At 44.3% G+C, this 12,364-nt stretch overlaps 1 protein-coding gene across 1 annotated transcript in view; it reads left to right on the forward strand.

Moving 5' to 3' along the window:
* Nucleotides 1-8,533: 8,533 nt before the first annotated feature.
* Nucleotides 8,534-12,364, forward strand: part of LOC134102322 (ephrin-A2-like) — a 51,438-nt gene continuing 47,607 nt past the window's right edge. Inside the window, exon 1 of the mRNA XM_062556402.1 lies at nt 8,534-8,814. Coding sequence (XP_062412386.1) covers nt 8,534-8,814 — 281 coding nt within the window. The remainder of the gene's footprint in view (nt 8,815-12,364) is intronic.

A 12,364-nucleotide genomic window follows, 5' to 3' on the forward strand; every position in this document is an offset into this window, starting at 1 on the left:
ATCAATTTCATATATCAAAAGTTGTATACCTACCCCCTTACAGCCCATTTCTAAATGCAATTGAGGAATTACAGTATTTTCTGTATTTTCTGTTTTGTTGCTATATTTGATGTCTCTATTTCTCTTTATTTCTGTAAGAATGTTTGTTTTTTTGTAAAAAACTCTTGATTGATTACAACTTTTGAGTTTTACAGAAGACGAGGTCTGAGAAAATGACCAAAAAAGATTTTTAAAAAAATATACAAAGACGGCAGTGTTTCATGTAAAGCACATTAGTGTGTTACTGGTGATATGTAGGATAATTCAAATGGTGCTTGTGTGTTTAGTTTTGTTGCAAGAATTTCGTTTTTAGAAAGGAGTGTTATGTTTTGATTGCAGTGTTTCATTTTGGCATAGATGTGAGTTGTTTATCCCCAAGTGCTATGTCTTATATAGCTGTGTGTAGAGTTTTGACATAATGAGCCAAATGCTGCATAACGTGTGTAAGCAATAGGCAAAAACTGTAAACCAGTGTGTATCCTAATGCACACATTTACATTAAACAGTGTGTATCCTAATACACTAATTTACATTAAACAGTGTGTATCCTAATACACACATTTACATTACAGTTTTTGCCTATTGCTTACACACGTTTTGCAGAATTTGGCTCATTATTTCAAAACTCTACACACAGCTATATAACACATAGCACTTGGGGATAAACAACTCACATCTATACCAAAATGAAACACTGCAATCAAAACATAACACTCCTTTCTAAAAACTAAATTCTTGCAACAAAACTGTACACACAAGCACCATTTGAATTACCCTTATATCACCAGTAACACACTGATGCACTCTATAGAAAACACTGCCGTCTGTGTTTCTATTTTTGTATTTTATTTGGTCATTTTCTCAGACCTCATCTCCTGTAAAAACTCAAAAGTAGATTTTCTGCAGTAATCAAAACAAGAGTTTTTACAAAAAACAAACATTCTTACAGATATAAAGAGAAATAGAAAAGTCAAATTTAGCAACAAAAAGTAAAAAATACTGGATCATTTGCGATTGAAAAAAGACAACAACATATATATTGGTTTTGCGTGTGTGTGTGTGTGTGTGTGTGTGTCTGTGACTGTATATCTGTGTGTGTGCACATGTGCGTGTGAGTGTGTGTGTGTGCGTGTGCGTGTGCGTGTGTGTGTGTGTGTGTGTGTGTATATATATATGCATGTGAGTGTGTATGTGGTGGGGGCTGGGGTGGGGGTGGGGGCCGGGGGGTGGGGGGGGGGGGGTGTGCAATATCATACACACATACAATGGGGGGGATTGATCCCCAATGTCTCCACATGCCTCTTGCCACATTGCCTGCAGAAGAGGTACTGTATGCGGGCGTGTGGTTGGCAATCATTTACTTTCCACCACCATGCAGAACTAATCCCTCAATTACATTTAGGGGCTGTAAGGGGGCAAGTATACAACTTTTGATATATGAATTGTCTCCATGCTTGCAAAGTTCTCAAAATGGCTTACTGGAGGCCTATTTGTAGTGTTAAGGTTCAGACTGATTGGTGCTCTGTTTTCTGTGCACGTGTTTTCAGGTGTATAAGTAAGTGCCTACAATTGCCAGATGAGTTTATATTTTGAACAAAGTGTTTTCCCAATGATACCAGGGGATTTTGTTTTTGCACAAAGTGTCTAATGTAAGAAAACGTGTGTAGTGTTTCGCAAAAAGTGTTTTGCAGAATTGCAAACAATGTGCAAAGCAGAGAATGTGTTTAAGCTATGGTTACACTGTGTGTAAAGTATAATACAAGAGGTTGAGGTATTGAGGCTTTGGTGTAAGTATTTGATTTTAGTGTGTAAGCAATAGGCAAAAACTGTAAACAGTGTGTGTCCTAATACACTCATTTACATTAAACCAGTGTGTATCCTAATGCATACATTTACATTACAGTTTTTGCCTATTGCTTACACACTAAAATCAAATGCTTACACCAAAGCCTCAATACCTCAACCTCTTGTATTATACTTTACACACAGTGTAACCATAGCTTAAACACATTCTCTGCTTTGCACATTGTTTGCAATTCTGCAAAACACTTTTTTCGAAACACTACACACGTTTTCTTACATTAGACACTTTGTGCAAAAACAAAATCCCCTGGTATCATTTGGAAAACACTTTGTTCAAAATGTAAAACTCATCTGGCAATTGTAGGCACTTACTTATACACCTGAAAACACGTGCACAGAAAACAGAGCACCAATCGGTCTGAACCTTAACACTACAAATAGGCCTCCAGTAAGCCATTTTGAGAACTTTGCAAGCATGGAGACAATTCATATATCAAAAGTTGTATACCTGCCCGCTTACAGCCCCTAAATGCAATTGAGGAAATAGTTCTGCATGGTGGTGGAAAGTAGATGATCGCCAACCACACGCCTGCATACCTCTTCTGCAGGCAATGTGGCAAGAGGCATGTGGAGACATTGGGGATCAATCCCCCCCATTGTATGTGTGTATGATATTGCACCCCCCCACCCCCCACCCCAGCCCCCACCACATACACACCACATACACACTCACATGCATACACACACACACACACACACACACACACACACACACACACACACACACACACTCACACGCACATGTGCACACACACAGACATACACAGTCACAGACACACACATACACACACACACACACACGCAAAACCAATATATATTTTGTTGTTTTTTTCAATCGCAAATGATCCAGTAATTTTTTTTACTTTTGTTTTGTTGCTATATTTGACTTTTCTATTTCTCTTTATATCTGTAAGAATGTTTGTTTTTTGTAAAAACTCTTGTTTTGATTACTGCAGAAAATCTACTTTTGAGTTTTTACAGAAGATGAGGTCTGAGAAAATGACCAAATAAAATACAAAAATAGAAACACAGACGGCAGTGTTTTCTATAGAGTGCATCAGTGTGTTACTGGTGATATAAGGGTAATTCAAATGGTGCTTGTGTGTATAGTTTTGTTGCAAGAATTTAGTTTTTAGAAAGGAGTGTTATGTTTTGATTGTAGTGTTTCATTTTGGCATAGATGTGAGTTGTTTATCCCCAAGTGCTATGTGTTATATAGCTGTGTGTAGAGTTTTGAAATAATGAGCCAAATTCTGCAAAACGTGTGTAAGCAATAGGCAAAAACTGTAAACAGTGTGTATCCTAATACACACATTTACATTAAACCAGTGTGTATCCTAATACACACATTTACATTAAACCAGTGTGTATCCTAATGCACACATTTACATTAAACAGTGTGTATCCTAATACACTAATTTACATTAAACAGTGTGTATCCTAATACACTCATTTACATTAAACCAGTGTGTATCCTAATGCACACATTTACATTAAACAGTGTGTATCCTAATACACTAATTTACATTAAACAGTGTGTGTCCTAATACACTAATTTACATTAAACAGTGTGTATCCTAATACACACATTTACATTAAACAGTGTGTGTCCTAATACACACATTTACATTAAACAGTGTGTGTCCTAATACACTAATTTACATTAAACAGTGTGTATCCTAATACACTCATTTCAGAGAATTAAGTTTGGGGCTGGAGAGACTCCTGCTCACTCTTAGTGTTGGCTGCTGTATTATTGTTACAGCCCATTTAATATTGCAAGCGAAACAGACAGTGTGTGTGTGTGTGTATGTGTGTGTGTGTGTGTGTGTGTGTGTGTGTGTGTGTGTGTGGGGGGGGGGGGGGGGGGGTCTCTTCAGTTCCATTCTTGTTAACCTCTGGTCTCCAATGCACTTCCAATCCACTAGAGATGTGCAGACATGTTAGAGAATATAGTGAGCGTTATTCAGGGAGATGTGCAGACATGTTAGAGACTAAAGTGAGCGTTATTCTGGGAGTGAAGAGTGCAGACATGTTAGAGACTAAAGTGAGCGTTATTCAGGGAGATGTGCAGACATGTTAGAGACTAAAGTGAGCGTTATTCAGGGAGTGAAGAGTGCAGACATGTTAGAGGCTAAAGTGAGCGTTATTCAGGGAGTGAAGAGTGCAGACATGTTAGAGACTAAAGTGAGCGTTATTCAGGGAGTGAAGAGTGCAGACATGTTAGAGACTAAAGTGAGCGTTATTCAGGGAGATGTGCAGACATGTTAGAGACTAAAGTGAGCGTTATTCAGGGAGATGTGCAGACATGTTAGAGACTAAAGTGAGCGTTATTATAAGAGTGCAGACATGTTAGAGACTAAAGTGAGCGTTATTCAGGGAGATGTGCAGACATGTTAGAGACTAAAGTGAGCGTTATTCAGGGAGATGTGCAGACATGTTAGAGACTAAAGTGAGCGTTATTCAGGGAGATGTGCAGACATGTTAGAGACTAAAGTGAGCGTTATTCAGGGAGTGAAGAGTGCAGACATGTTAGAGGCTAAAGTGAGCGTTATTCAGGGAGATGTGCAGACATGTTAGAGACTAAAGTGAGCGTTATTCAGGGAGTGAAGAGTGCAGACATGTTAGAGACTAAAGTGAGCGTTATTCAGGGAGATGTGCAGACATGTTAGAGACTAAAGTGAGCGTTATTCAGGGAGATGTGCAGACATGTTAGAGACTAAAGTGAGCGTTATTCAGGGAGTGAAGAGTGCAGACATGTTAGAGACTAAAGTGAGCGTTATTCAGGGAGATGTGCAGACATGTTAGAGACTAAAGTGAGCGTTATTCTGGGAGTGAAGAGTGCAGACATGTTAGAGACTAAAGTGAGCGTTATTCAGGGAGATGTGCAGACATGTTAGAGACTAAAGTGAGCGTTATTCAGGGAGATGTGCAGACATGTTAGAGACTAAAGTGAGCGTTATTCAGGGAGATGTGCAGACATGTTAGAGACTAAAGTGAGCGTTATTCAGGGAGATGTGCAGACATGTTAGAGACTAAAGTGAGCGTTATTCAGGGAGTGAAGAGTGCAGACATGTTAGAGACTAAAGTGAGCGTTATTCAGGGAGATGTGCAGACATGTTAGAGAATAAAGTGAGCGTTATTCAGGGAGATGTGCAGACATGTTAGAGACTAAAGTGAGCATTATTCAGGGAGTGAAGAGTGCAGACATGTTAGAGACTAAAGTGAGCGTTATTCAGGGAGTGAAGAGTGCAGACATGTTAGAGACTAAAGTGAGCGTTATTCTGGGAGTGAAGAGTGCAGACATGTTAGAGACTAAAGTGAGCGTTATTCAGGGAGATGTGCAGACATGTTAGAGACTAAAGTGAGCGTTATTCAGGGAGTGAAGAGTGCAGACATGTTAGAGACTAAAGTGAGCGTTATTCAGGGAGTGAAGAGTGCAGACATGTTAGAGACTAAAGTGAGCGTTATTCAGGGAGTGAAGAGTGCAGACATGTTAGAGACTAAAGTGAGCGTTATTATAAGAGTGCAGACATGTTAGAGACTAAAGTGAGCGTTATTCAGGGAGATGTGCAGACATGTTAGAGACTAAAGTGAGCGTTATTCAGGGAGATGTGCAGACATGTTAGAGACTAAAGTGAGCGTTATTCAGGGAGTGAAGAGTGCAGACATGTTAGAGACTAAAGTGAGCGTTATTCAGGGAGTGAAGAGTGCAGACATGTTAGAGACTAAAGTGAGCGTTATTCAGGGAGTGAAGAGTGCAGACATGCTAGAGACTAAAGTGAGCGTTATTCAGGGAGTGAAGAGTGCAGACATGTTAGAGACTAAAGTGAGCGTTATTCAGGGAGATGTGCAGACATGTTAGAGACTAAAGTGAGCGTTATTCAGGGAGATGTGCAGACATGTTAGAGACTAAAGTGAGCGTTATTCAGGGAGATGTGCAGACATGTTAGAGACTAAAGTGAGCGTTATTCAGGGAGATGTGCAGACATGTTAGAGACTAAAGTGAGCGTTATTCAGGGAGTGAAGAGTGCAGACATGTTAGAGACTAAAGTGAGCGTTATTCAGGGAGATGTGCAGACATGTTAGAGACTAAAGTGAGCGTTATTCAGGGAGATGTGCAGACATGTTAGAGACTAAAGTGAGCGTTATTCAGGGAGATGTGCAGACATGTTAGAGACTAAAGTGAGCGTTATTCAGGGAGATGTGCAGACATGTTAGAGACTAAAGTGAGCGTTATTCAGGGAGATGTGCAGACATGTTAGAGACTAAAGTGAGCGTTATTCAGGGAGTGAAGAGTGCAGACATGTTAGAGACTAAAGTGAGCGTTATTCAGGGAGATGTGCAGACATGTTAGAGACTAAAGCGAGCGTTATTATAAGAGTGCAGACATGTTAGAGACTAAAGTGAGCGTTATTATAAGAGTGCAGCTTTAAAACACACTGAGTAGAGCTTGCACAGCTTCAGCTTCAGCTCGTCCCCCTGATGCAGTGTGAGCGCTGTGTGTGTGTGTGTGTGTGTGTGTGTGTGTGTGTGTGTGTCATGTTTATGAAAGCGCGTTCCCAGGAAGCTCACGGTGATACACAAACAGCAGGGGGCGCTGGATGGCAGGTTGGATCAAACGCATCCGCTCGACTCTGTGCTGATGTCACGCTAATGATGCTCTTCTGGACATCACCAGAGGAGGCGCTATTTCTCACTCTGCAACTTCTCAACTCTCAGCAACTCCAGCCTCAGCAGGAGTGGGCCTAGCCTGATGCATTATGGGACATAAAGAAGGCCTTTATTAGACTACATTAGCAGAACTGATTTGAGCAGTCAAGCTTCTATTTCTGGATTTATAGTCTGTCAGAACAGATGTATTGATTGATGCTTGTGGGAGAATATGTACAAACAACACCAAAATACGAGTAGAACATGTTTAGAGCATTGAGGCATCCTGCATGACATACGAGTAGAACATGTTTAGAGCGTTGAGCAGGCATCCTGCATGACATACGAGTAGAACATGTTTAGAGCATTGAGCATCCTGCATGACATACGAGTAGAACATGTTTAGAGCGTTGAGCAGGCATCCTGCATGACATACGAGTAGAACATGTTTAGAGCGTTGAGCAGGCATCCTGCATGACATACGAGTAGAACATGTTTAGAGCGTTGAGTAGGCATCCTGCATGACATACGAGTAGAACATGTTTAGAGCGTTGAGCAGGCATGACATACGAGTAGAACATGTTTAGAGCGTTGAGCAGGCATACGAGTAGAACATGTTTAGAGCGTTGAGCAGGCATCCTGCATGACATACGAGTAGAACATGTTTAGAGCATTGAGCAGGCATCCTGCATGACATACGAGTAGAACATGTTTAGAGCATTGAGCAGGCATCCTGCATGACATACGAGTAGAACATGTTTAGAGCGTTGAGCAGGCATCCTGCATGACATACGAGTAGAACATGTTTAGAGCGTTGAGCAGGCATCCTGCATGACATACGAGTAGAACATGTTTAGAGCGTTGAGCAGGCATGACATACGAGTAGAACATGTTTAGAGCGTTGAGCAGGCATCCTGCATGACATACGAGTAGAACATGTTTAGAGCGTTGAGCAGGCATCCTGCATGACAGATGAAGATGTTTAGAGCGTTGAGCAGGCATCCTGCATGACATACGAGTAGAACATGTTTAGTGTTGAGCAGCATCCTGCATGACAGATGAAGATGTTTAGAGTGTTGAGCAGCATACTGCATGACAGATGAAGATGTTGGGCTCCACAGAGCAGCAGTTAAAGACACAGAAACAAAAGCAGTGGATGAGTGAAGGGAAAGATGAGAGGATCAGAGGGAGAGAAGATGGGAGGATGAGAGGAAGAGAAGATGGGAGGATCAGAGGGAGAGAAGATGGGAGGATGAGAGGAGGAAGAGAAGATGGGAGGATGAGAGGAGGAAGAGAAGATGGGAGGATGAGAGGAAGAGAAGATGGGAGGATGAGAGGAGGAAGAGAAGATGGGAGGATGAGAGGAAGAGAAGATGGGAGGATGAGAGGAGGAGAAGATGGGAGGATGAGAGGAAGAGAAGATGGGAGGATGAGAGGAAGAGAAGATGGGAGGATGAGAGGAGGAAGAGAAGATGGGAGGATGAGAGGAGGAGAAGATGGGAGGATGAGAGGAAGAGAAGACGGGAGGAGGAGAGGAAGAGAAGATGGGAGTATGAGAGGGAGAGAAGATGGGAGGATGAGAGGAAGAGAAGATGGGAGGATGAGAGGGAGAGAAGATGGGAGGATGAGAGGAAGAGAAGACGGGAGGAGGAGAGGAAGAGAAGATGGGAGGATGAGAGGAAGAGAAGACGAGAGGACGAGTGAAGGGAAAGATGGGAGGATGAGAGAATGCTGTAACTAGAAGTAGAGTGATGGGACATGGGAATCAGCCATCTAGACTCAGAGGGGCGTTCTGCTGCCACCTGGTGGCATGAGGAGGAATCACACGTGACAGTCCAGAGGAGAGAGGCCGAGCGCAGCTACTGAGAACCAATCAGAGCACGTGGTGTTCAGCACAGTGCTGGAGAACCAATCAGAGCAGGTGGTGTTCAGCACAGCTACTGAGAACCAATCAGAGCACGTGGTGTTCAGCACAGTGATGGAGAACCAATCAGAGCATGTGGTGTTCAGCACAGTGATGGAGAACCAATCAGAGCACGTGGTGTTCAGCACAGTGATGGAGAACCAATCAGAGCACGTGGTGTTCAGCACAGTGATGGAGAACCAATCAGAGCACGTGGTGTTCAGCACAGTGATGGAGAACCAATCAGAGCACGTGGTGTTCAGCACAGTGATGGAGAACGGTCCGGCGCTGGGAGACACTCTCACCGCCGTCTACTCTGTAGCTCAGCACCGACATGATCGCTTTACATCACTGCAGTACAGACCTGTAGCTCAGCACAGACATGATCGCTTTACATCACTGCAGTACAGACCTGTAGCTCAGCACAGACATGATCGCTTTACATCACTGCAGTACAGACCTGTAGCTCAGCACAGACATGATCGCTTTACATCACTGCAGTACAGACCTGTAGCTCAGCACAGACATGATCGCTTTACATCACTGCAGTACAGACCTGTAGCTCAGCACAGACATGATCGCTTTACATCACTGCAGTACAGACCTGTAGCTCAGCACAGACATGATCGCTTTACATCACTGCAGTACAGACCTGTAGCTCAGCACAGACATGATCGCTTTACATCACTGCAGTACAGACCTGTAGCTCAGCACAGACATGATCGCTTTACATCACTGCAGTACAGACCTGTAGCTCAGCACAGACATGATCGCTTTACATCACTGCAGTACAGACCTGTAGCTCAGCACAGACATGATCGCTTTACATCACTGCAGTACAGACCTGTAGCTCAGCACAGACATGATCGCTTTACATCACTGCAGTACAGACCTGTAGCTCAGCACTCTCACGAAAACACACCTTCAGCTGGTTTACCCAGTTTATGATGGTAATTCAGCTGGTTTTGATTGTCGTACCACCTCAAGCTGGTCATTTTAGTTGGTGTTGCTGGTCTACATTGCTGGTTTTTACTGGCCACGCCAGCTTATGTTGGTCATTCTAGAAAACCAGCTTGACCATCTTTGTCAAGCTTGACAGGCTGGTCACCAGCATGACCATCTTAAACCAGTTGTATCCCACATGACAGGCTGGTCACACCAGCACGACCAGCTTCCTCAGATGGTCACGCCAGCATGTCTAGCTGGTGGCCTAACCAGCTACACCAGCAAAGGCCAGCAATAGCTGGAAGAAAACCAGCAAAGACCAGCTAAAACCAGCTAAAACCAGCTACCAGCATAAGCTGGTTTCTTGCTGTTTTTTTCCGCAGGGCACTCTCACGAAAACACACCTTCAGCTGGTTTACCCAGCTTATGATGGTAATTCAGCTGGTTTTGATTGTCGTACCACCTTAAGCTGGTCATTTTAGTTGGTGTTGCTGGTCTACATAGCTGGGTTTTATTGGCCATGCCAGCTTATGTTGGTCCTTATAGCTGCTGGCATGGCCATCTGAGGAAGCTGGTTGTGCTAGTGTGACCAGCCTGTCATGTGGGATACAGCTGGTTTAAGATGGTTATGCTGGTGACCAGCCTGCCTAGCTTGACAGAGATGGTCAAGCTGGTTTTCTAGAATGACAGATACCCGGCTACGTGTGTAAGGGGCCTAAATGTGTCTGTAAAACAGCCTCTCGCTAGCGTCGCATTTCTGTAAGCGGCATGAAGGTCAGAGACGCCAAAAGGTTTCCAGGAGCAAAATGTGGAAATGATCTCATCCGGGCCTGATTTCCACCCTACTGTACACACCCACACCTGGAACGTCTGCGTACTAGTAACAGCGGGCGGAACTAGCCTGGCTGTTTTATCTCCCCACATCAAACAAAAGAACTGATTGGCTGAAATAAGCTATTTTTGAAGGTTCACTTTCACTCAGAGTGGAACATTTCAGTGGCAGTGGTTTTATTTGGTCTCATCAGTGCCTGGCCAACACGGCCATCTGGGGGAGTCTGAGAGCTAACCGGCTAGGCCTAGTTTCTATTGGTCCACATTCGCTTATCACAAAACACGCACGCTTCTGAGATACCGTACTTGTGTTGCTCTACAGTATTTTGTGCCGTGTGTCAGCTGAACTCTCTGAAGTTGTTTTGACACACAAGCATTCATCATCAATTTAACGTGTTGTAAATCCTAGCCTTTAGCAGCTGCGTGTGAACTCCACCCTTTTAGGTGTGTGTGTGTGTGTGTGTGTGTGTGTGTGTGTGTGTGTGTGTGTGTGTGTGTGTGTGTGTGTGTGTGTGTGTGTGTGTGTGTGTGTGTGTGTGTGGACAGAGAGGCTCAGGTGTCTCTGTCTGTTGGATCATCAAAGACAGCAGGTGTAGAGAGTGAGATAACCTTCCTCTTCCTCCTCCTCCTCTTCCTCTCTTCTCCTCTTCCTCCTCCTCCCCCCACCCCCTCCTCCTCTCTCTTCTCCTCCTCCTCCTCCTCTTTCTCATCTCTTCTCCTCTCTTCTCCTCCTCCATCCTCCTCTTCTTCCTCTCTCTTCTCCTCCACCTCTCTCCTCCCCCACACCCTCCTCCTCTCTCTCCTCCTCTTCTTCCTCTCTCTTCCTCTCTCTTCTCCTCCTCCTCCTCTTCCTCCTCCTCTTCTTCTTCTTCTCTCTTTTCCTCCACCTCTCTTCTCCCCCCACCCTGCCTCCTCCTTCTCCAGTCCTCCCATCACATCCACAGGCCATCCACTGGCCACTAGATGGCAGGAGTCTACCCTGTGGCCTGGAGGCTTTCTGTGTGTCATGGCAGGTGTTGGCCACTAGATGGCAGGAGTCTACCCTGTGGCCTGGAGGCTTTCTGCGTGTCATGGCAGGTGTTGGCCACTAGATGGCAGGAGTCTACCCTGTGGCCTGGAGGCTTTCTGCGTGTCGTGGCAGGTGTTGGCCACTAGATGGCAGCGTAAGTCTGTGTAACTTTCTTGTGTGTGTGTGTCACATGGCTGATCTAGCATCTGTTAAACATGCTGCAGGTTCAAGCACTCTAGCGGTTAGTGTGGATGATTATACCGTAATATTCATTACATGTATCATATGTGGGGTGGGTTAAACAGCCATATGCTTTCTGTTCTGAACTCCCTCTCTGTCCCTCTCTCTCTCTCCCTCTCCATATCCCTCTTTCTCTCTCTCTCTCTCTCTCTCTCTCTCTCTCTCTCTCTCTCTCTCTCTCTCTCTCTCTCTCTCTCTCTCTCTCTCCCGGTCAGCAGGCCTCTGAAGTCATTTTCTGGAGTAATTGCTCATCCTGCAGGAATCAGTTTGAGATAACAGTAATGTGTCAGTAGTGTCCAGTAAGCAGGTCATGTGTAGTGTCCAGTAAGCAGGTCATGTGTAGTGTCCAGTAGTGTCCAGTAAGCAGGTCATGTGTAGTGTCCAGTGAGCAGGTCATGTGTAGTGTCCAGTAGTGTCCAGTAAGCAGGTCATGTGTAGTGTCCAGTGAGCAGGTCATGTGTAGTGTCCAGTAGTGTCCAGTAAGCAGGTCATGTGTAGTGTCCAGTAAGCAGGTCATGTGTAGTGTCCAGTGAGCAGGTCATGTGTAGTGTCCAGTGAGCAGGTCATGTGTAGTGTCCAGTAGTGTCCAGTAAGCAGGTCATGTGTAGTGTCCAGTAAGCAGGTCATGTGTAGTGTCCAGTAAGCAGGTCATGTGTAGTGTCCAGTAAGCAGGTCATGTGTAGTGTCCAGTAAGCAGGTCATGTGTAGTGTCCAGTAGTGTCCAGTAAGCAGGTCATGTGTAGTGTCCAGTAAGCAGGTCATGTGTAGTGTCCAGTAAGCAGGTCATGTGTAGTGTCCAGTAGTGTCCAGTGAGCAGGTCATGTGTAGTGTTCAGTAAGCAGGTCATGTGTAGTGTCCAGTGAGCAGGTCATGTGTAGTGT

The sequence above is a fragment of the Sardina pilchardus genome, chromosome 15 (genome assembly GCF_963854185.1).
Source record: "Sardina pilchardus chromosome 15, fSarPil1.1, whole genome shotgun sequence".
NCBI lineage: Eukaryota > Metazoa > Chordata > Actinopteri > Clupeiformes > Clupeidae > Sardina > Sardina pilchardus.